The following is a 23,624-nucleotide window of genomic DNA, read 5'->3' on the forward strand; positions in this document are numbered from 1 at the left end:
CTTGTCGGCCGGCAACAAGGTGAAGGCGATAAACACGTTTGCTGTGCCCTTGTTGACATACAGTTTCGGGGTGGTGAAGTGGAACAAGACTGACTTGGAGGCGTTAGAACGAGCAGTACGAGTGGCGTTCACTAAGCATCGCATGCGCCATCCAAAATCGTCTATTGAGAGAGTCACCCTGCCACGTACAGTAGGAGGAAGAGGCGTCACCGATAAACAAACACTATGTGTTTCCCAGATCCAGCAGTTGCGAAGATACTTCGTGGAAAGCCAGAACCGCCACGAAATCTATCGCGCTGTGTGTGAAGCTGACCACGGATTCAGTGCCCTGCATCTGGCGCAGGAGGACTATCAGCTGAATTGCGACATAAAATCTGTCGACGAGATGATCGCATCGTGGAAGCAGAAGGAGTTACATGGGACGCACCCCCATCAACTGGAGCTGGAATATGTCGACAAAGCGGCGTCGAATACGTGGCTGGTGCTACTACAAATATGTCCCGGTTCTGGAAAATAGTTTCGTAAAGCTGTACTGGGATCGCGAGATCATAACGGATGTTCTCATTCGTGCCAATCGGCCCGATATTGTGGTCTACGACAAAAAGATGAAGCGGGTAACCCTCATCGACATTGCTGTACGCTAGACCATAATGTTCAAACAACATTCTCCAACAAGATAACGAAGTACCACGACTTGGCGGAGGAGTTGAAGCAGATGTGGCACCTGGAGGACGTGCGTATAATTCCGGTTGTTATCTCAGCAACCGGAATCGTCCCGAAATCTCTTCTGAGATCCTTAGGAGAGCTGGAACTATCTCATAACCTCCATAGCATCCAAAAGACAGTGGTTCTTGGAGCTTACAGCATCGTAAGAAGATTCCTGAACCACCATAACTAATACATCCGGTGCAAACGTTTATTATAGGATTTGAAGTCAACCGGCGAATGAGATCCACAGAGCCTAATCCCCTTTGGCATTCAGATTGCCCGGGTAGGTGAAAATTCCCAGCACGCTTGCTGAGGAAGTGCCAAAACTCTATAATAATAATAATAATAATAATAATAATAAGTAGGTGGGAGCTCAGGTGAAATACCCTGGGCGTCCATGAAAAACCACCATTTCGAGTAGGTGGGAGCTGAAGGCCCAATTCCTAAGCACCAATGAAAAACCACCCTCGGGCGAGCACTGGCGCTTGAACCTAGCTATTTAGCACTGTAAAGAATTAAATAACTTTACAGAACCCGTAGCTTCCGGGAATGAAAGCACACCCAGATATGGAGTTACGCTTAAGAACAATACCACCCATGCGATTGCCCGAGGAGGGAGCCCCTACTGGAGCTGGTCCTGGAACGGGGAACAGAGCGAGCGGCCAGCGGATAGAGGAAGGAGAGGTGCAACAGCGACCCTCTAGTCATCGGGCTCAGCCCGTGCCGACAAGGCAAAACAGAAACGTGCTTAACCAAGGAAGAGAATTTATATCTTATTCTGGATCAATATAACCGTTTTTTAAATGCTTCAAAAGCACAAAAGCTCACCGGTGGGTTTTATTTCACATTTTGTGACCGTAAACTTACAAAAACACATTAAACCAATCTAAATTAGCTAAATTAATTTCAAATTTATTTCACAAATTTCTGCGCTTGCGCGTCTTCACCGTATGCCAACCAGGCTCTTCGCTTGGAGCTGAAGCATTCAACTCCTCATAGATTCTAAAGTTCCTTATCTTATCCATGTTATATTGACCACGGCTCCATTCATCGTACCGGCTGTGAAACAAAACGCCATCGAACGGGAGATTGTTCAGCAGATAATCATCGCCGTGCCCACCAAGCAGCCGGAATGCTTTCGACGTGAAAGCGTATACCTTTTGAAACAAGAAAACCACCCGGTAAGGGCGTCCCTTGATCGTCGTTGGATATTCGACCGAGTGAAGATCATACGTTTTGAAAATCACATCGTAGGCTACCTGCAGGAGTAGGTCGGCCTCGAATAGTTCAAGAACGGTTTGCTCCACCAGGTAGTACAATGTGTACACCGTTAGACGCAGTAGTTCTGGAACCCGCAGCAGATCATCAGGCTGAAGGTTGTCGGAGGCGATCCACGCTAAAAGTTGAAATTTTTCATTCTGGATTCGTTTGCTTACTGAAGGTTTCTCGGACAACAGTTTTATAAATGTTGGTGGTTTCACATCTGATGGGTACTGTATTGGAAGCATATATTCTTGATGGCGACTCGCGTGATTAAATTTGATGATGATCGGACATTTCGTTGGTCGCTGGGGCTTCTTGTGGAAAAGAATGACGCCAGCCATTCGGAGAATAAGTGTTGTCAACAGTTGCTTGTAATTGAATCCTGGGTTTCGTAAATCCACAATACCAATAGCTACGTCTAGAGGAATTCCTTGCCAGATATGGTAGTAGAATGGAGAATCCTTTTTTGAGAGAATTTCCAAAACTGGATCCCCCATGGGTTTAACAATTATTGGATTGATGGCCTGAAAAAATAAATCATGTTTTATTATTGATTGTCGTAAGAATTATTTTTCTTCGTCGATACTTACCAAATTATAGAAAATCAAGCTTCGTTGGAAAAGTTTTAAAAAGCCCTCATCTAATTTGGTAGCATTCAAAATTTTCTGCAGAATAATTATATCGATATTTTTTAAAGGACCATTGAATTCATGTACAAATTTAGCTATGTTGGACACACTTATTCTGCAACACCCAAGTTCCTTTTGTAGCTTCCAACCGATCTGCGCTGGCATAATCTTATTACCACAGAGTGTGGCGAACAGTGGCATTTGTTCAGATGTGAGCTTCAAATGGCGTAGCAAAGCTGGTCGATTGTATTCCATGGTTTTCAACGTAGACAACTCCAACACTTGGGATGACCAATACCGCCAGGGGCCCTCAAAGACAAGAAAATCTGAATCGTTGGAGATGATAGCCAGAGCGCCGGATTCGGATGCGTATGTTGCCAGCTCTTTATTACAGTCCCGAGTTGTAGCTATTTTTAATAGACCATGCCTTCTAGCGACATTCGTCAGAGGGTATCGAAAATTGAGCATATTTGAATGCAGACGTAGGAAATCATCCAGCTCAATTCCTCTATCCACCACATCAAACATGATCAAATTTAGCGAGTACCAATTATCTTGAACTTTGCACCAATCCGTGCTCTTTTCCTGCTGCATTGGGCTTTTACAGAAGAACACCAAATCGACGCCAAGTAATTTTAGCTTTTCAATGAATTCTTCCACCACAGAATCTGCCAAATTGAATCTTCCTCCAAATGGAAGACCCATTTCATTGTATTTGCTCAGCGGTGTGTACAGTGAGATCAGGTCGATGACAATAATTGGCGTAGGTGATGGACTTGTTTCCGCTACTGCTTCCAAATGTTTCCTAAATCGCGAAAAAAGTCAAATCGTTAAAAAAATTTTTGAACTATAATATTAAACGTCACACTTACCGTATTTCAACCTCCATGTCAATCTGTAAGTATCCGTTTGGGACATTTTCCCGTGTATAAGAGTCGAGGCCAGCTATACCCATAACAATGAATACACTCTCTCTGAGTAACTCACCTCTGCTGCCTTTATAACGACAATGCTTAGGTTTTTTCGATTTATTTATACGAACTTTTTTATTAAAGGCGTTTAGTTTTGGAATTTTGTGGTTGCTACGATCAATATCACTTATTTGTTACAATTGCTGGCAGTTGTAAAATATCTACATCTAAGAGAAGAAAGTCTATTATCAACTTGATATTTACAGTCCACTGATTCATTCATTCAAAGCTAAAAGTATATATATACATGACTATCTTACAACAAACATGTACCTATAACCTCTAATGTGTACCAGGTACATGTGTACACTGTACCTATATGCACCCACAACTGGTAATTTTTTTTTTTTGTATACAAAGTATACGTAAAGGCTATATATTCGCTCCAAAAACGAACTTTTTAAATACGTGCAAAAAACTCACTTATCCTTAATCGATTTGCTCGCAACAAGTTGCATTCGATGCAGAATTGTTTGCTATTAAAAATCAGCAGGATCAGACTATGGGTTCAGAAGTTATGGCCAAGCACCAAGTCTGGGGCAACAGTCGCTGAAATCAAAACGGAACCATTTGGAGCAACGACATGGAAGAAGGTCACTACATGATCCTGAACCCGGATTCCCCCACTCGGCTAAGTCGGTCCGGCGCCCATTCCACAATCGACCTCTACACTACATAACAAACATGAACGACCACATCTCCCAGCCGGTCGTCTACCAGGAGCTCAGCTCGGATCAGTACCCGGCGGTGGCGGAAGTGGGCTCCTCGGTCGATCGGCATCAGCAGTCCCGGCGAAACTACCATCGTATGGACGGAAACATCAACTACCAGCGACGTCCGACCACACCATCCAAGAGGCGATCTCTCAAGACCGTGAACAACATGTGCCAGCTGCTCGACTGGTAAGCAACACCCTAAACATTGATTTACTCACCAAAGACTTGATCCGTCTGCGGAATGTCACTCGCAGGCAGTACCAACGTACTGAGCTGCCTGTGCTTAAGATCTGAGGGAAGGGTTTCCGTTAAAAAAGCACGTGGTAGCACTCTCTGAGAGAGAAAATTGCCCAATTCAGCCCGCCAGAATGACGCTGTCAGTGTCGCCAAAATTATTTCATCATTATGCAGTTTACAATTGCTTTAGAATTTGCCGCAAACGGAGAACAAACGGAATTGGCAACAATGGGGAAGAAATGTATCAGTCATGCAGTGGTTCGGCGAGAGAACAGCAGCAGCGCCGACCAATCACGCAATGAGAAGATCAAAATTAACAAACTCCAGCTGGTTTTGCAAAATGAAAACATGAGCCGTATCTAGAACAACATTAGAAAATATCGTGAGAGGATTTCTGAACATGGTTTCCACACAAGCTATGAAAAGGATTTGGGTAATAACAGTGCTGGTGTAAATACGACAAATAAAACAAATATGACAAATGGGACAAATGAAACAACTAAGACAAATAAGATAAAAGAGACAAATAAGACAAATAAGACACATACGACAAATAAGATAAATAAGACAAACAAAACAAATAAGACAAATAAGACAGATAAAACAAAGAAGACAAAACAAACAGGAATTCCTCTGGAAGTTCCTCCAGGAATTCCTCTGGAAGTTCCTCCAGGAATTCCTTCGGAAGTTCCTCCACAAGTTCCTCCAGGAATTCCGTCGGAAGTTCCTCCAGGAATTCCTTCGGAAGTTCATCCAGGAATTCCTTCGGTAGTTCATCCAGGAATTCCTTCGGAATACGGAGGAGTTCCTGGAGGAACTTCCGAAAGAGTTCCTGGAGGAAATTCCGGAGGAGTTTCTGGAGGAGCTTCCGGAGGAGTTCCTGGAGGAACTTCCGGAGGAGTTCCTGGAGGAACTTCCGGAGGAATTCCCGGAGGAACTTCCGGAGGAATTCCCGGAGGAACTTCCGGAGGAATTCCCGGAGGAACTTCCGGAGGAATTCCCGGAGGAACTTCCGGAGGAATTCCCGGAGGAACTTCCGGAGGAATTCCCGGAGGAACTTCCGGAGGAATTCCCGGAGGAACTTCCGGAGGAATTCCGGAGGAACTTCCGGAGGAATTCCCGGAGGAACTTCCGGAGGAATTCCGGAGGAACTTCCGAGGAATTCCGGAGGAACTTCCGGAGGAACTCCCGGAGGAACTCCCGGAGGAAGTGCCGGAGGAACGTCCGGAGGAATTCCTGGAGGAACTTCCGGAGGAATTCCCGGAGGAACTTCCGGAGGAATTCCCGGAGGAACTTCCGGAGGAATTCCCGGAGGAACTTCCGGAGGAATTCCCGGAGGAACTTCCGGAGGAATTCCCGGAGGAACTTCCGGAAGAACTTCCGGAGATATTCTCGAAGAAACTTCCGAAGGAATTTCCGGTGGAACTTCTGGAGGAATTTCCGGAGGAACTTCCGGAGGAATTCCCGGAGGAACTTCCGGAGGAATTCCCGGAGGAAATTCCGGAGGAACTTCCGGAGGAATTCCCGGAGGAACTTCCGGAGGAATTCACGGAGGAACTTGCGCAGGAATTCCCGGAGGAACTTCCGAAGGAATTCCCGGAGGAACTTGCGCAGGAATTCCCGGAGGAACTTTCGGAGGAATCCCGGAGGAACTTCCGTAGGAATCCCGGAGGAACTTCCGGAGGAATTCCGGAGGAACTTCCGGAGGAATTCCGGAGGAACTTCCGGAGGGATTTCCGGAGGAACGTCCGGAGGAATTCCCGGAGGAACTTGCGGAGGAATTCCCGGAGGAACTTCCGGAGGAATTCCCGGAGGAACTTCCGGAGGAATTCCCGGAGGAACTTCCGGAGGAATTCCCGGAGGAACTTCCGGAGGAATTCGGAGGAACTTCCGGAGGAATTCCGGAGGAACTTCCGGAGGAATTCCCGGAGGAACTTCCGGAGGAATTCTGGAGGAACTTCCGGAGGAATTCCGGAGGAACTTCCGGAGGAATTCCCGGAGGAACTTCCGGAGGAATTCCGGAGGAACTTCCGGAGGAATTCGGAGGAACTTCCGGAGGAATTCCCGGAGGAACTTCCGGAGGAATTCCGGAGGAACTTCCGGAGGAATTCTGGAGGAACTTCGGAGGAATTCCGGAGGAACTTCCGGAGGAATTCCCGGAGGAACTTCCGGAGGAATTCCGGAGGAACTTCCGGAGGAATTCGGAGGAACTTCCGGAGGAATTCCCGGAGGAACTTCCGGAGGAATTCCCGGAGGAACTTCCGGAGGAATTCCCGGAGGAACTTCCGGAGGAATTCGGAGGAACTTCCGGAGGAATTCCTGGAGGAACTTCCGGAGGAATTCCGGAGGAACTTCCGGAGGAATTCGGAGGAACTTCCGGAGGAATTCCGGAGGAACTTCGGAGGAATTCCGGAGGAACTTCCGGAGGAATTCTCGGAGGAACTTCCGGAGGAATTCCGGAGGAACTTCCGGAGGAATTCCGGAGGAACTTCCGGAGGATTTCCCCTAGGAACTTCCGGAGCACTTTCCGGAGGACCTTCTGGAGGAACTTCCGGAGGAACTTCCGGAGGAACTTCCGGAGGAACTTCCGGAGGAACTTCCGGAGGAACTTCCGGAGGAACTTCCGGAGGAACTTCCGGAGGAATTCCCGGAGGAACTTCCGGAGGAATTCCCGGAGGAACTTCCGGAGGAATGCCCGGAGGAACTTCCGGAGGAATTCCCGGAGGAACTTCCGGAGGAATTCCCGGAGGAACTTCCGGAGGAATTCCCGGAGGAACTTCCGGAGGAATTCCCGGAGGAACTTCCGGAGGAATTCCCGGAGGAACTTCCGGAGGAATTCCCGGAGGAATTCCCGGAGGAATTCCCGGATGAACTTCCGGAGGAATTCCCGGAGGAACTTCCGGAGGAATTCCCGGAGGAACTTCCGGAGGAATTCCCGGAGGAACTTCTGGAGGAATTCCCGGAGGAACTTCCGGAGGAAGGGATTCCCGGAGGAACTTCCGGAGGAAGGGATTCCCAGAGGAACTTCCGGAGGAACTTCCGGAGAAATTCCCGGAGGAACTTCGGTCATGCAGTAACATATACTTTTTATTACATCAAAATGATCGTTGGAAAATTTCAAAACTTTTATCAGTTGGGTTTTGCAAAACTCGGTTCCTTTATGCCTCAAATCATCGGAGAGAGGTACTGAGAAGCGATAATTTTAATTGTACAATTGTTTAGTATTTAGAGCTTAATACAAATTAGGGAAATAGTAGGTCCAGCAAATTTTCTAGAAACATTCGTTGATAAATTCCAAAGAGATTGTCAGTTGGGATAAGCAAAATTCGTTCCCAATTCCGAGTTACAGACATTTTAGTACGAAAATAGCGCTCTACCGCGAGAGAGCTTCCCTCAGACCTCAAGGCTCGGTGCAATCGCATGACCAAAATTATCCAGGCCAGAATGGTGAACCTCAGAAATAGTGATTTTTCTAATAAGATCCGCGCTCTCCCAGACTGTGCTAAGCCGTTCTGGAAGCTAACAAAAATTCTAAAATCTAAGCCTCGGCCTAGGCCCATTCCACCTTTGATCCCACTAGACAATAATGGCTATAAGGATCGCTTTATAACTCCTGCAGAGAAGGTTTCTGAAATAGGTCGTGCCGACTTTGATTGTGTCTGGAAGTGAGCTGACAAATGAAGAAAGGTGGACTCCACCAAAAATTTTCAATTATTTTAAACTCTGGTAAAATCTTCCTCAATGGCACGACTGTGGAATGGGCAAATGAGGCCGACTACCTTGGCTTGACCTTCGACAGCAAGCTTATTTTCAGGCAACAGGTTGACAAGACGGTAACGAAGTGTAACGTTTTGTTGAAACTACTGTACCCTTAGATCAACCGTCGGTCGTCATTGTCCCTGAAAAATAGGCTTGCTGTCTACAAGCAAATCATCCTCCCCGTGATCGAATATGGCATGCCGGTCTGGGAGAGTTGCACAAAACCTGAGAATGATCATGAACACCCCTCCCAGGACACGAACTTCTGAGGTCCACCGTGTGGCCGGTATTAAATCTCTACACGAGCACTTTGGTGAGTGTAAGGAATGGTTTGGGGTCCGTTGCTTACCATTAGGGCGCAAGTTCCAATTTAGGTTATTAAATTATTATTGTAAATATTAGTGTACATAGTAGTTATCAAAAATCAAAAATAAATGAATTTAAGTAAAAATAAGAAGGGTAAAAGGCGCGCGGGAGCCATTTTGATCGGGATTCCACAGACAATGGACCGTTCGGAGAATGACAAATTCTAAGAATTCTATGAAATTTTCTCGTGAGATTCTGAATTTGGTTATGAGTTCTTGGTTATTGTGCGTATTGTTGTGAAGAATAACAACAGAAATTTGACTCAAAACTAAGTTTTTTTTATATTACAAAACATTACCTCTTGGTATCTGTCTGTCTAAGTGACGTTCGTCGATTGGTGATTGCCGTAGATAGTTTCCACTGAGGTGTCGTCTTCATCGATTTTATACAAAAGCCACCATCTTATAAAAAAAAGATTGATACGACTATCCGAAATGAGCTTTCTTCAAAGTTCAAAACTCTATCGTAGCTAGCGAATTTGATAGCGCATCGGAAGTAGAAGATGCAATGAAATTGAATGGATGGAATCACTAACAGCAACCAAGCTACCGCGTCAAATCCGATGCCACCGAAACAGTCCATTTTTGCTATTAACTCTTTCTTTCCATAAAATGCTGGTCCTCAGAAGAACCATTTTTTTTTTCAATGCGCTTTTCGAATAACTGCAGAGGCATTCCACGGGGGCATGTCAGTCGATCCTGAGCGACCATTTCGAAAATATTTGAAACTCTGCACAGTTTTTCAATTTCATCTAAATCGTCATTTTTCGATATCAAATCTTCATATTGAGTCACGACTAACTTTTCAAAAGGGTGTATGTGAAAATGGCTCAAAAAAATTTAAAAAGCTGCACAGCAAAAACGGAATGTTCGATTGTTATGATTTTTTCAGCAAAGTTAGACAACTAAATGGTGATTCTTAAGAAAATGTGCACAGTAAAAAAAAAAATTTTTTTGCCTTTAAAAATATCATTTTTGTCACAAAAACTCAAATATCTCAAAACCCTATCTTTTTTCGAACGTAATTTTTTTAGGGAAAACGGTCCATTATATCAGCTATCTACCATAAAAATTTGGTGATGGTAAATTAATAAACAAAAAGGTTATGACATTTCGAACATTTCACAATTTTCACATTTAGTCAAAAAAATTTTTTTTCTGTGTAAGTTATTTCGAGAATTGCAGTTTGATGCAGATTTTATTGTTAAGGGACGTGATTTAAACAAGTTGTTTTCATGATATTTTGATTTAATTATTCATAGCATCTATAAGAAACTTAGACACGATCCAGTTTTGTGATCAAAAGTATTGATAGTGTCATAATTTTCATTGCACGTGACTGGCGAAAAATTCTTTTAATAGTGTTGAAACCTGTTGATAATAACGTTGATAGAAACATATCAGAAATGTTATTTTTAAGACAAAAGCTGCAAAATCAAAGATTTATATACACGTGTACGTCTATAGTTTACCTGCAAAAAATATACCTCTTAGAGAATAGACTTTATGATCGGGAGGAAACGGGTATCTTCAACAACAACAAATGCATGATAGGTACATACCATGACAATGCTCACGAAAAGCAAAAAAATTACTACTACTAAGGTTGTTAAAGATCTTATTGTAATTTTTTCTTCAGTCAAGCAAATGACACCAAACTGGTCAGTAAAAACTTAAAAGTGATTTTGTTTATTGAAATATTACGAACAACATGAGTAGCCGCTTTCTCAACTGTTGTAGGCCGTTTGATGGAAAAAAGTGTTCAAAAGAGTTACGAAATCTCACCGAAAGCACCATAGATAAACTGAAAGCGACTGGTTATGCTCCAATGTCCACATTGAATACAAATTTACGCATTTGCACGTCCTGCCGTCTAAACGTTGACAAAAGAGCAATCTGTATATCATCGGTTGAGCAGAGCGCAGGAAGTTCGAAAACGACAGCAACTGAGGAATTGCCAGATGTATCGACAACAACTGAGGAATTACCAGAAGTATTAAGTGCTGAGAGCCTTGCCACCGTACCATCAGCGAAATCTGTTTCAACAAATCAATCGGAAGATGAGTGTATCCAAAAGGTCAACATCGAACGCTTTAACGAGGGCATAGCTGGGATAAAAGTGACCTGATTAAATTGAGTAAGATGGACTACGTTTATTACCCGGAGAAAAATACCGTGAAATAAACGAAGCTGTACGAAGAAACCTCTTCAAATTAGGACCTGATGATGTGGAAAATACAGACTACGATGAGGTAATTATAAATATGAAGGAAAGGTTCTCGAATGCAGCCACGACAAGGAAAGAAAAATTATTGATTTTGTCGATGCTGCCAAGTTCGTGGTCTATTCAGGATGCCATTGATGAGTTCAAAACCAATAGAAATACAGTAAAAGAGGCAAAACAATTGAAGAATAACTGTCTTTCAACCAAAAGGTCTAGTACTGCATTAACAGATGAGACAAAAGAAATAGTAGTTCAATATTTTGAAGATGATGAAGTAAGTCGAGCTATGCCTGGTCAAAAGATTATGTATCAGTAAAAAAGATGGAAAGCGTCAAGCAATCCAAAAACGATTAATGATGACGATTTTGAAAGAAGCGTACACACGCTTCAAGGAAATTCACGATAATATTAAAATAGGTTTTTCCTCATTTGCAAGCCTTCGGCCAAGGCAATGTAAGCTTCTTTCCAATTCAGGAACACATAATGTGTGTGTGCACAACCCATGAGAATATTAATCTTATTTTACATAGTTTGAAAAGAATCAATTTAACAAAGGATATTAAAATGTTAACTGGTAGTCTTTTGTGTGAAAATACAACATCAAATTGCTATCTACGATCTTGTTCGGATTGTCCAGATTCTTCATCATTGGAAAATACTTTATTCGCTGAGTTTGAAGAAAAATATATTGATCAGTTATCATTTGAGCAATGGGTGACCACGGATAGGTGTGACATAGAAACTATTGTAAAACCTGTAGATGAGTTTGTGTCATATTTTTGCTTGAAATTAGAAAGTTTAATCCCTCACGATTTCATTAAAACAGAACAATCCAGCTTTTTAAAAATACGAAAATACATTACAAAATGGTGAATTTTTAGTCATTTGTGATTTTTCTGAAAATAACAGCTTTGTATTGCAAGATGAAGTGCAGTCCCATCACTGGAACGTACAATAAGCTACAATTCATCCATTCGTTATTTGTTTTAATGGAAGTACGCAAATTGAACACTTAAGTTTTATTATAATTTCCGAAGATTTAAGACACGATTCAGTATCCGTAAACTTGTTCATTGAAAAATGATTAACTTTTACGCGTTGATAAGCATAAAGAAGTCAAAAAGATATATTTCATGTCTGATGGAGCAGCGTCGCAGTACAAAATCGTAAGAATTTTTCGAGCCTATGTCAATTTAAATCAATGTACGGAATTGATGCAGAATGGCATTTTTTGCTACATCACATGGCAAAGGTCCTTGTGATGCTATTGGAGGAACAATAAAGCGCATGGCCACAAGAGCAAGTTTAGCCAAAGAACGTGAGCATCCAATTAAAACTGCGAAAGAACTTTTGATTGGGCAAATCGTAGAAAAGAAAAGATTTAACCAAATTATCATTTTGTTTTACTACTACTGAAGAGTACGAAATAAAGGCTTCAGAGCTCAGCGAGCAATTTAATAACGCGAAAACGATCCAAGGAACCCAAAAATTTCACTGTTTCATTCCATTGTCGGAAAATAAAATTAAAGCAAAACTATACTCAAACTGTGCTGATAATAATTCAAAAGTGTTCGATATTTTAAAAATTTGAATAAAAATAAATAAAAATAAGTATTAATAAACTGTTTTCATGATATCATAACCCATACCAAAATTCAAACCCAAAACTCTTAGAGTTTCTATAACAACATTGTGTAACTGCCACATTTAATTTAATACTTAGGATAATATTAATTCATTTTATTTATTTATACATATAATATTTATACATATAATATACATAATATCGATGAATACATAAATATGGAATATCATACAAACAACTTGTTTAACTCACGCAAGGCCCTTAACAATAAAATCAGCATCAAACTGCGATTCTTGAAAAAAAATACACGGAAATTTTTTTGTTTACTATATGTGAAAATTGTGAAATGTTTGAAATGTCATAACTTTTTTGTTTATTAGTTTACCATCACCAAATTTTTATGGTAGATAGCTAATATAATGGACCGTTTTCCTAAAAAATTACGTTCGAAAAAGATAGGGTTTTGAGATATTTGAGTTTTTGTGACAAAAATGATATTTTTAAAGGCAAAAAAAAATTTTTTTACTGTGCGCATTTTCTTAAGAATCACCATTTAGTTGTCTAACTTTGCTGAAAAAATCATAACAATCGAACATTCCGTTTTTGCTGTGCAGCTTTTTAAATATTTTTGAACCATTTTCACATACACCCTTTTGAAAAGTTAGTCGTGACTCAATATGAAGATTTGATATCGAAAAATGACGATTTAGATGAAATTGAAAAACTGTGCAAAGTTTCAACTCAATAGAAAATCATGAATTAAAAATTTTCTTAAATTTTGATGCTGTTGCTTGGAATCGCTCAAATGAGACAAATGAAACAACCACGACAAATAAGATAAAAGAGACAAATAAGACAAATAAGACACATACGACAAATAAGATAAATAAGACAAACAAAACAAATAAGACAAATAAGACAGATAAAACAAAGAAGACAAAACAAACAGGAATTCCTCTGGAAGTTCCTCCAGGAATTCCTCTGGAAGTTCCTCCAGGAATTCCTTCGGAAGTTCCTCCACAAGTTCCTCCAGGAATTCCGTCGGAAGTTCCTCCAGGAATTCCTTCGGAAGTTCATCCAGAAATTCCTTCGGTAGTTCATCCAGGAATTCCTTCGGAATACGGAGGAGTTCCTGGAGGAACTTCCGGAAGAGTTCCTGGAGGAAATTCCGGAGGAGTTTCTGGAGGAGCTTCCGGAGGAGTTCCTGCAGGAACTTCCGGAGGAACTTCCTGGAGGAACTTCCGGAGGAGTTCCTGGAGGAACTTCCGGAGGAGTTCCTGGAGGAACTTTCGGAGGAGTTCCTGGAGGAACTTTCGGAGGAGTTCCTGGAGGAACTTTCGGAGGAGTTCCTGGAGGAACTTTCGGAGGAGTTCCTGGAGGAACTTCCGGAGGAGTTCCTGGAGGAACTTCCGGAGGAGTTCCTGGAGGAACTTCCGGAGGAGTTCCTGGAGGAACTTCCGGAGGAGTTCCTGGAGGAACATCCGGAGGAGTTCCTGGAGGAACATCCGGAGGAGTTCCTGGAGGAACATCCGGAGGAGTTCCTGGAGGAACATCCGGAGGAGTTCCTGGAGGAACATCCGGAGGAGTTCCTGGAGGAACTTCCGGAGGAGTTCCTGGAGGAACTTCCGGAGGAGTTCCTGGAGGAACTTCCGGAGGAGGAGCTGGAGGAACTTCCGGAGGAGTTCCTGGAGGAACTTCCGGAGGAGTTCCTGGAGGAACTTCCGGAGGAGTTCCTGGAGGAACTTCCGGAGGAGTTCCTGGAGGAACTTCCGGAGGAGTTCCTGGAGGAACTTCCGGAGGAGTTCCTGGAGGAACTTCCGGAGGAGTTCCTGGAGGAACTTCCGGAGGAGTTCCTGGAGGAACTTCCGGAGGAGTTCCTGGAGGATCTTCCGGAGGAGTTCCTGGAGGAACTTCCGGAGGAGTTCCTGGAGGAACTTCCGGAGGAGTTCCTGGAGGAACATCCGGAGGAGTTCCTGGAGGAACATCCGGAGGAGTTCCTGGAGGAACTTCCGGAGGAGTTCCTGGAGGAACTTCCGGAGGAGTTCCTGGAGGAACTTCCGGAGGAGTTCCTGGAGGAACTTCCGGAGGAGTTCCTGGAGGAACTTCCGGAGGAGTTCCTGGAGGAACTTCCGGAGGAGTTCCTGGAGGAACTTCCGGAGGAGTTCCTGGAGGAACTTCCGGAGGAGGTCCTGGAGGAACTTCCGGAGGAGTTCCTGGAGGAACTTCCGGAGGAGTTCCTGGAGGAACTTCCGGAGGAGTTCCTGGAGGAACTTCCGGAGGAGTTCCTGGAGGAACTTCCGGAGGAGTTCCTGGAGGAACTTCCGGAGGAGTTCCTGGAGGAACTTCCGGAGGAGTTCCTGGAGGAACTTCCGGAGGAGTTCCTGGAGGAACTTCCGGAGGAGTTCCTGGAGGAACTTCCGGAGGAGTTCCTGGAGGAACTTCCGGAGGAGTTCCTGGAGGATCTTCCGGAGGAGTTCCTGGAGGAACTTCCGGAGGAGTTCCTGGAGGAACTTCCGGAGGAGTTCCTGGAGGAACTTCCGGAGGAGTTCCTGGAGGAACTTCCGGAGGAGTTCCTGGAGGAATTTCCGGAGGAATTCCCGGAGGAACTTCCGGAGGAATTCCCGGAGGAATTCCCGGAGGAACTTCCGGAGGAATTCCCGGAGGAACTTCCGGAGGAATTCCCGGAGGAACTTCCGGAGGAATTCCCGGAGGAACTTCCGGAGGAATTCCCGGAGGAACTTCCGGAGGAATTCCCGGAGGAACTTCCGGAGGAATTCCCGGAGGAACTTCCGGAGGAATTCCCGGAGGAACTTCAGGAGGAATTCCTGGAGGAACTTCCGGAGGAATTCCCGGAGGAACTTCCGGAGGAATTCCCGGAGGAACTTCCGGAGGAACTTCCGGAGGAATTCCCGGAGGAACTTCCGGAGGAATTCCCGGAGGAACTTCCGGAGGAATTCCCGGAGGAACTTCCGGAGGAACTTCCGGAGAAATTCTCGGAGGAACTTCCGGAGGAACTTACGGAGGAGTTCCTGGAGAAACTTCTGGAGGAGTTCGTGGAGGAACTTCCGAAGGAATTCCCGGAGGATCATCCGGAGGAATTCCTGGAGGAACTTCCGGAGGAATTCCCGGAGGAACTTCCGGAGGAATTCCCGGAGGAACTTCCGGAGGAACTCCCGGAGGAACTTCCGGAGGAATTCCCGGAGGATCTTCCGGAGGAATTCCCGGAGGAACTTCCGACGGAATTCCTGGAGGAACTTCGAAGGCATTCCTAGAGGAACTTCCGAAGAAATTACTGGAGGAACTTCCGGAGGAATTCCCGGAGGAACTTCCGGAGGAATTCCTGGAGGAACTTCCGGAGGAATTCCCGGAGGAACTTCCGGAGGAATTCCTGGAGGAACTTCCGGAGGAATTCCCGGAGGAACTTCCGGAGGAATTCTGGAGGAACTTCGGAGGAATTCCTGGAGGAACTTCCGGAGGAATTCCCGGAGGAACTTCCGGAGCAGTTGCTGGAGGAACTTCCGGAGGGATTCCCGGAGGAACTTCCGAAGGAATTCGGAGGAACTTCCGGAGGAATTCCGGAGGAACTTCGGAGGAATTCCCGGAGGAACTTCGGAGGAATTCCCGGAGGAACTTCCGGAGGAATTCCCGGAGGAACTTCCGGAGGAATTCCGGAGGAACTTCCGGAGGAATTCCGGAGGAACTTCGGAGGAATTCCCGGAGGAACTTCCGGAGGAATTCCCGGAGGAACTTCCGGAGGAATTCGGAGGAACTTCGGAGGAATTCCGGAGGAACTTCGGAGGAATTCCCGGAGGAACTTCCGGAGGAATTCCCGGAGGAACTTCGGAGGAATTCCCGGAGGAACTTCCGGAGGAATTCCGGAGGAACTTCCGGAGGAATTCCCGGAGGAACTTCGGAGGAATTCGGAGGAACTTCCGGAGGAATTCCCGGAGGAACTTCGGAGGAATTCGGAGGAACTTCCGGAGGAATTCCCGGAGGAACTTCGGAGGAATTCCCGGAGGAACTTCCGGAGGAATTCGGAGGAACTTCCGGAGGAATTCCCGGAGGAACTTCCGGAGGAATTCCGGAGGAACTTCCGGAGGAATTCCCGGAGGAACTTCGGAGGAATTCGGAGGAACTTCCGGAGGAATTCCCGGAGGAACTTCCGGAGGAATTCGGAGGAACTTTCGGAGGAATTCCCGGAGGAACTTCCGGAGGAATTCCCGGAGGAACTTCCGGAGGAATTCCCGGAGGAACTTCCGGAGGAATTACCGGAGGAACTTCCGGAGGAATTCCCGGAGGAACTTCCGGAGGAATTCCTGGAGGAACTTCCGGAGGAATTCCCGGAGGAACTTCCGGAGGAATTCGGAGGAACTTCGGAGGAATTCCCGGAGGAACTTCGGAGGAATTCCCGGAGGAACTTCGGAGGAATTCGGAGGAACTTCCGGAGGAATTCCAGAGGAACTTCCGGAGGAATTCCCGGAGGAACTTCCGGAGGAATTCCCGGAGGAACTTCCGGAGGAATTCGGAGGAACTTCCGAGGAATTCCGGGAGGAACTTCCGGAGGAATTCCTGGAGGAACTTCCAGAGGAACTTCCGAAGGAACTTCCGGAGGAACTTCTGGAGGAACTTCCGGAGGAACTTCCGGAGGAACTTCCGGAGGAATTCCCGGAGGAACTTCCGGAGGAATTCCCGGAGGAACTTCCGGAGGAATTCCCGGAGGAATTCCCGGAGGAACTTCCGGAGGAATTCCCGGAGGAACTTCCGGAGGAACTTCCGGAGGAATTCCCGGAGGAACTTCCGGAGGAATTCCCGGAGGAACTTCGGAGGAATTCCCGGAGGAACTTCGGAGGAATTCCCGGAGGAACTTCCGGAGGAATTCTCGGAGGAACTTCCGGAGGAATTCCCGGAAGAACTTCGGAGGAATTCCCGGAGGAACTTCCAGAGGAATTCCGGAGGAACTTCGGAGGAATTCCCGGAAGAACTTCCGGAGGAATTCGGAGGAACTTCGGAGGAATTCCTGGAGGAACTTCCGGAGGAATTCCCGGAGGAACTTCCGGAGGAATTCCCGGAGGAACTTCCGGAGGAACTTCCGGAGGAACTTCCGGAGGAATTCCCGGAGGAACTTCCGGATGAATTCCCGGAGGAACTTCCGGATGAATTCCAGGAGGAACTTCCGGGGGAATTCCAGGAGGAACTTGCGGAGGAATTCCCGGAGGAACTTCCGGAGGAATTCCCGGAGGAACTTCCGGAGGAATTCCAGGAGGAACTTCCGGGGGAATTCCAGGAGGAACTTGCGGAGGAATTCCCGGAGGAACTTCCGGAGGAATTCCCGGAGGAACTTCCGGAGGAATTCCCGATGGAACTTCCGGAGGAATTCCCGATGGAACTTCCGGAGGAATTCCCGAAGGAACTTCCGGAGGAATTCCCGAAGGAACTTCCGGAGGAATTCCCGAAGGAACTTCCGGAGGAATTCCCAGAGGAACTTCCGGAGGAATTCCCAGAGGAACTTTTTGAGGAATTCCCAGAGGAACTTCCGGAGGAATTCCCGGAGGAACTTCCGGAGGAATTCCCAGAGGAACTTTCGGAGGAATTCCCGAAGGAACCCAGGTCATCATTTTCCCCCACTCTAAATCCCCTAAACATGTTCCGCCTGGGGACTGTAAAATCATCTTCAATGGCACGACTGTGGAATGGGAAAATGAGGCCGACTACTTTGGCTTGACCTTCGACAGCAAGCTTATTTTCCGCCAACAGGTTGACAAGACGGTGACGAAGTAACGTTTTGTTGAAACTACTGTACCCTTAGATCAACCGTCGGTCGTCATTGTCCTTGAAAAATAGGCTTGCTGTCTACAAGCAAATCATCCTCCCCGTGATCGAATATGGCATGCCGGTCTGGGAGAGTTGCGCAAAACCTGAGAATGATCATGAACACCTCTCCCAGGACACGAACTTCTGAGGTCCACCGTCTGGCCGGAATTAAAACTCTACACGAGCGCTTTGGTGAGTGTAATGAAACACACTTAATTTTATTTACCGGGATCTCAACAATTTGTTCAACTTTTACCGAGATTCGCACAGCCGAGCCCCAGCAAACATGTTTTTCGCCGAGATATATGTCAAAGTTGCTGAAAATCAGCAAATAATTTGCCGAAACCCAGCTAACAAACCTCATTTTTGACGGGATATCAGTTTTTTATTTTGCTGGGCACACGGCTCTGCGGATTTTGCCGAGCTGCAGAAATGAAAACTGAGTGTGAAGGTTAAGGGTCCGTTGCTTACAATTTGACCAGGCGACCATTGGGGCGCTAGCTCCTATTGAGGTTATCAAATTATTATTGTAAATATTAATGAACATAGTCACTAACATAGTCATCACTAACAGCAGCCAAGCTACCACGTCAAACCCGATGCCACCGAAACAGTCCATTTTTGCAATTAACTCTTTCTTTTCATAAACTGCTGGTCCTCAGAAGAACCAATTTTTTCCCCAATGCGCTTTTCGAATAACTAACTGCATCCAAATGCTTGTCGGGAGAGCTCTTGTGAAAATTTGAAAAAAAAAATACCGTGGACGTATTGAAAAAGAATTCAAAGGCCACTGGAAAGATTTTAAATTCGCGTGATTTTCTAGCGGAAAATCAAAAGAATTTTCCGTTGAAAAACTAAACAATTTCTCGTTTCAAGAGATTTTTCGTTGGAAATCCAGGAATTTCCCACGGAAATTCGACAGACGTTTTCTGTGGAAAATCAAACTATCTCTTCGTGGAGCTTCTGATATAATATCTCGAAAAAAAGTCCTTTCTCCAACTGAACTAAATTTGCTTTAAAACCGGTTTGACTATTATCATATGGTGCTTGATGCTGACAAATGTTCACTGATTTCTTTCATATGACACGCTTCACGCCGCGCCGCCGCCGCTCTTTATGTTTCGGCTCTTCATTATCCAACCCTTCAAACTTAACAGGTTATTAGGACTGTTGCATGTTTATCAATTTTAATCTTATAATTGATCGTGATGATAGTTTATAGGCAATCAAATCCGATAATTGCTGATTTCCATTATTCAAGATTTCAAGGCTGATCTTCAACCGTCGTGGTCGTGATCGTAGTCTCAATGTATATCACAAAAAAAGCAAAGATACGCCAATGAAACAAAATCAACTAAAACAATAAACAGTCTTTAATAGAAATCTACCACGTCCAGACTTTTTCAATTTTTCAAAATTAAACATTGGTTGAAATGTCCACTTATGGGCTGTAACATGAAAGCATAAAATGATTAAACACTTAGACGGCCGAAAGTATTGCAGCAATTCCCAAAAATAAACAAACCTCCCAGCAGTATTTATTTGTTCCAAGCATAACGAGATTATGTTCGATAACCATACTTACCATTCTTCTATTCGTTCCACACTATTTGGAAAAGTGCTTACTCAGCAAAACCTAGTTCAAACTGATGTGTATCGTGGATCGATGCTACATTTCATCCGATTCATCCTGGTGCGACATTTATTTGTCGAGTGCCTGCTGATCGGATCGCACGTTGTCTTGCAATGGGAGTTTCATATCTGGATTCGTTCATTCGAAACAATGTACCAGGCGGATTCTTCCTAATCGAAATGGAAAGTGAAATTCGGTAAGCAAGGATGGCATTAGAAGTGAGTGTGCTTTCTCTAATCCCTCAAATCTAATTAGGAAATGCGCGGACCTGGCGGTTGCATCAAGGCCTATAATCGTCATTGATCTGGTGTCACTGTATGGAACTCTAAGTAAATATGATGAAAAAGGGCTTCCATTTGGTGGGAGAATTAACTTGGCTTATTCAGTGATTGATCAGTTCTTCAAAAAATTTAAATCGTTTGGTGTCGAATTGGTTTTCTTCGATAAAGGTGCGGTGCAGGAGCAGAAAGATGAAGATTGGTGCAATCGTCAAGATACTTGGTACATGAAAAATTTAATGCTCTTCGACGCCGTTGATGAGGAGATAGGAGTTGACGATTTCTTACGCCTTCATTGGAATATCTTGAGCTTTCGAATCCCACTAGCAAAAATTGCTAGAAAGCACGGTCTATACAAAATGGCTCCGGCTCGAGACTGTCACCGGGAGATAGCAACCTATGCAAACAAATACAATGCGATGGCTATTATTTCCAACAATTCGGACTTCCTAATTTACGAGGGTTCCTGGCGCTATTGGTCGTCTCAAGTGTTGGAACTATCGTCAATGAAAACCAGGGAATATAATCGCCCGGCACTGTTGAGCTATTTGGGTCTAACATTTCAACAGATGCCACTGTTTGCCACTCTTTGTGGGGCCAATCGAATGCCTCGAGAATTTTATTTGCAATTGCATTCTGAACTTCGAATTACTCATCATAATAAAGTTCCCGACACAGCTCGAATTGTACGAGAACTGCCACTTGCATTTGTTCAAAAAACTGCTAACTTGAATAATTTGAGCCAAATTTTGTACAACAATCTGATCGACAAAGACCTTATGGAACAATTTGAGATGAGTTTGGATTCATACAGAACGGTAAGTATTTTTTTCTAATTTGGCTGACTCTTCAGTATAAAATCGATTTTTTTTCAGACCATCAGCATTAATACAAACAGTTCGCAGGACGATCCTGTATCGCAAGTACTTTCTACATTGGACTCCCCATTCCACTATTTTATCTGGAGGAGGATTCCATTAGATATAGCCGTCGGAGTAATAGATATGCGTCAGCCGGGCTTTGATAACGAGCAACTACTGACTTCACTTATACTCCGAATGGCCGGAATCATTCTGTTTCATAAAAAACCTGCACGTCCAACTCAATGCCCAATCATAATAAAATTAAGCCACACGAGCTCGCATCAAATACATTGGCTAGACATTCAGTATCCGCCTGATGTAGAACCACCCACTGTGCTTGAATTGTTTTCCACCGATTCTACCGTAAGCGAAAATGTGCTGGATATCAAATACCAATTGCTGGCGTGGATCGCCTCCGATTCACTTCATCCTGGCCGTCTACAGAGAATCCCGAAAGAATTGCGTCTAACCGTTTACACTTTGTACTATCTGATGGAGCAGAAAGTTCTCGAGTTATTCGAAGCCGATCTATTCCTTCAGGTAGCCTACGATGTGATATACAAAAGGTACGATCCGAATGCTGTTGAGTATCCAACGACGATCAAGGGTCGCCCTTATCGGGTGGTTTTCCTTTTTCAAAAAGTGTATGCTCAGACTTCGAAAGCATTTCGCCTCCTGGGTGTACATCACGGTGAAACCGTTCGGGATGATCTCCCGTTCGATGGTGTATTGTTCCACGACCTGTACGACGAATGGAGCCGCGGATTATGTGACTTGGATCGAATTAGAGACTACAGAATCTACGAAGCGAATGGAATTTTGGCTCCTGATGAAATTGAAGAGCCGGGTTGGAAAACCGTACAGATGCGCAAGCGCAGGAATATTCATAGGTTTAATTAACCCGCAGGATAAAAATGTCCACTCTGAATTTTGTTTGTAAAATAAACTACAATGCAACTGAAATATTTCCAGACTGATTGTGAATATCATCATCCATCAATCAGATGTTTCTATGACTTCATGACCACGCAGAAAATAATCAAAGAGCATATCATTTTCAAATAATAAATGTGGACTTCATAATTGTATGTATGGCGTCAAACAACCTATTTATTTTGCTATCGAAAACTAACATCAGAATTAATTTCCAATTTATTCTTTTAAACAGCAGACAAAGTTTTCGATTCGATGCCACAGTAGAATTTTTCTGATGAAATTTCAACCTAAACAGTTAAAAAATATAAAGCTGAGTCATTAAAATAAGCATTTTCATAACACCGAACATGTTGTCGAAATGATCTCAAGAGTCGCATATCATTCCTTACTTCACACATTTCACTTCTCGCTACCGTTTTTGCCTTTCTCGTACAACAAAGTTGTACCGAAAGGCTATCATTTCACTCCGAAAACGAACTTTTTATAGAAGCCTCTGAGACCCATAGTGTTATATACCAATCGACTCAGCTCGACAAACTGAGCACATGTCTGTCTGTCCGTGTGTATGTATGTGTGTATGTGTGTGTGTGTATGTGTGTGTGTGTATGTGTGTGCACAAAATATATAAAAAACATTAGACAACTTTTCGAATAGTAATCCTTAACCGATTTTCGCGCAACAAGTTTTATTCGACAGGGGACAAAGCCTTGTTGATCACTATTGAATTTTATGACGATCGGTCATTGCGTTTAAAAGTTATGAAGAAAATGGTACATCGGACCATATAAACCCCATTTAAGGTTGGTGTCTTAACTAAATGCGAGAAAGGCACCACCAACGCTAGGTGGATTAATCTGGTTTTTTACTTATTATTTCTCCCTTCCTATTTCTTACTTCTCACTTCGCACATCTCACTTCTCATCTACTTTTTACTTCTTCCTTCTCGCTTCTCATTTCTTGCTTCTCGGGTCACACCACTCGTTTCTTACTCTCAGTTCTTATCTCTCACTACAGGCCGGACTCGATTATCCGGAGTGTTGAAAAAAAATTCACTCCGGATAATCGAGCCATTTTTTGTTGTCGCTGAAAATTTAACTTTTGCTCAAACAATCTTTATTCTAGTTATATAAAATCTAATAAAATATCCCGTTGGTCCGTTCATGGGCTCTGACTACTGTTAGAGGTCAGCGCCGATCCGAAAATCGTCGGCGGCGGCGTTTGTCATAACTTTGGTCGGCGAAGGCTTGGCGATTTATTTATTACGTTCGTAACGTAAAGTTTTTTTTCCAGGATATTTTTAAGACATAAACGGGAGAAGTAGTAGTCTATTAGTAATTCTTCGGAAATTCTACGAGAAAATTTTCAAAAGACGAAGGGTCGTTTGGTTGAAAATCATTCGGAGGAAAGTCATTTGACCGAATACCACTTGGCCAAATAATACGTTAAGCCGAAAGCTATCTAGCCGAATTCCATTTGTTTGATACGGTTATTATGTGGAAAACGGATTGACGGTACGACCAAACTAGTCATTTAACTGAAAAAACTATATGCTCTAACAGGTCGTTTGGTCGAATAGGCCTTGTCGTCGAAAATTTCATTTGACCGAAACGGTAGTTTAGCAGGAAGGGCAATTTGGCCGAAAATGT

General features: G+C 44.2%; 3 protein-coding genes across 3 annotated transcripts in view; 1 reads left to right on the plus strand and 2 right to left on the minus strand.

Annotated features, from left to right (window-relative positions):
* The window catches only part of LOC134224604 (adenylate cyclase type 6), an 804,830-nt gene that overhangs the window by 522,443 nt on the left and 258,763 nt on the right, over positions 1-23,624 (minus strand). The gene's annotated exons all lie outside the window — the stretch shown is intronic.
* LOC134228115 (constitutive coactivator of PPAR-gamma-like protein 1 homolog) lies at positions 1,509-3,848 on the minus strand. The gene is made up of 3 exons (XM_062709895.1): positions 3,473-3,848; positions 2,562-3,405; positions 1,509-2,495 (listed from the first exon to the last, which is right to left on the minus strand). The coding sequence occupies exons 1-3, from the start codon at positions 3,553-3,555 to the stop codon at positions 1,626-1,628; spliced, it is 1,797 nt and encodes a 598-aa protein (XP_062565879.1). The 5' UTR covers positions 3,556-3,848; the 3' UTR covers positions 1,509-1,625.
* On the plus strand, positions 19,954-21,983 carry LOC134220375 (uncharacterized). The gene is made up of 3 exons (XM_062699424.1): positions 19,954-20,097; positions 20,157-20,997; positions 21,055-21,983. Exons 1-3 carry the CDS (start codon positions 20,015-20,017, stop codon positions 21,940-21,942), a joined length of 1,812 nt encoding a protein of 603 aa, XP_062555408.1. The 5' UTR covers positions 19,954-20,014; the 3' UTR covers positions 21,943-21,983.

Source organism: Armigeres subalbatus, chromosome 3 (assembly GCF_024139115.2).
Source record: "Armigeres subalbatus isolate Guangzhou_Male chromosome 3, GZ_Asu_2, whole genome shotgun sequence".
In the NCBI taxonomy this organism is placed as follows: Eukaryota; Metazoa; Arthropoda; class Insecta; order Diptera; family Culicidae; genus Armigeres; species Armigeres subalbatus.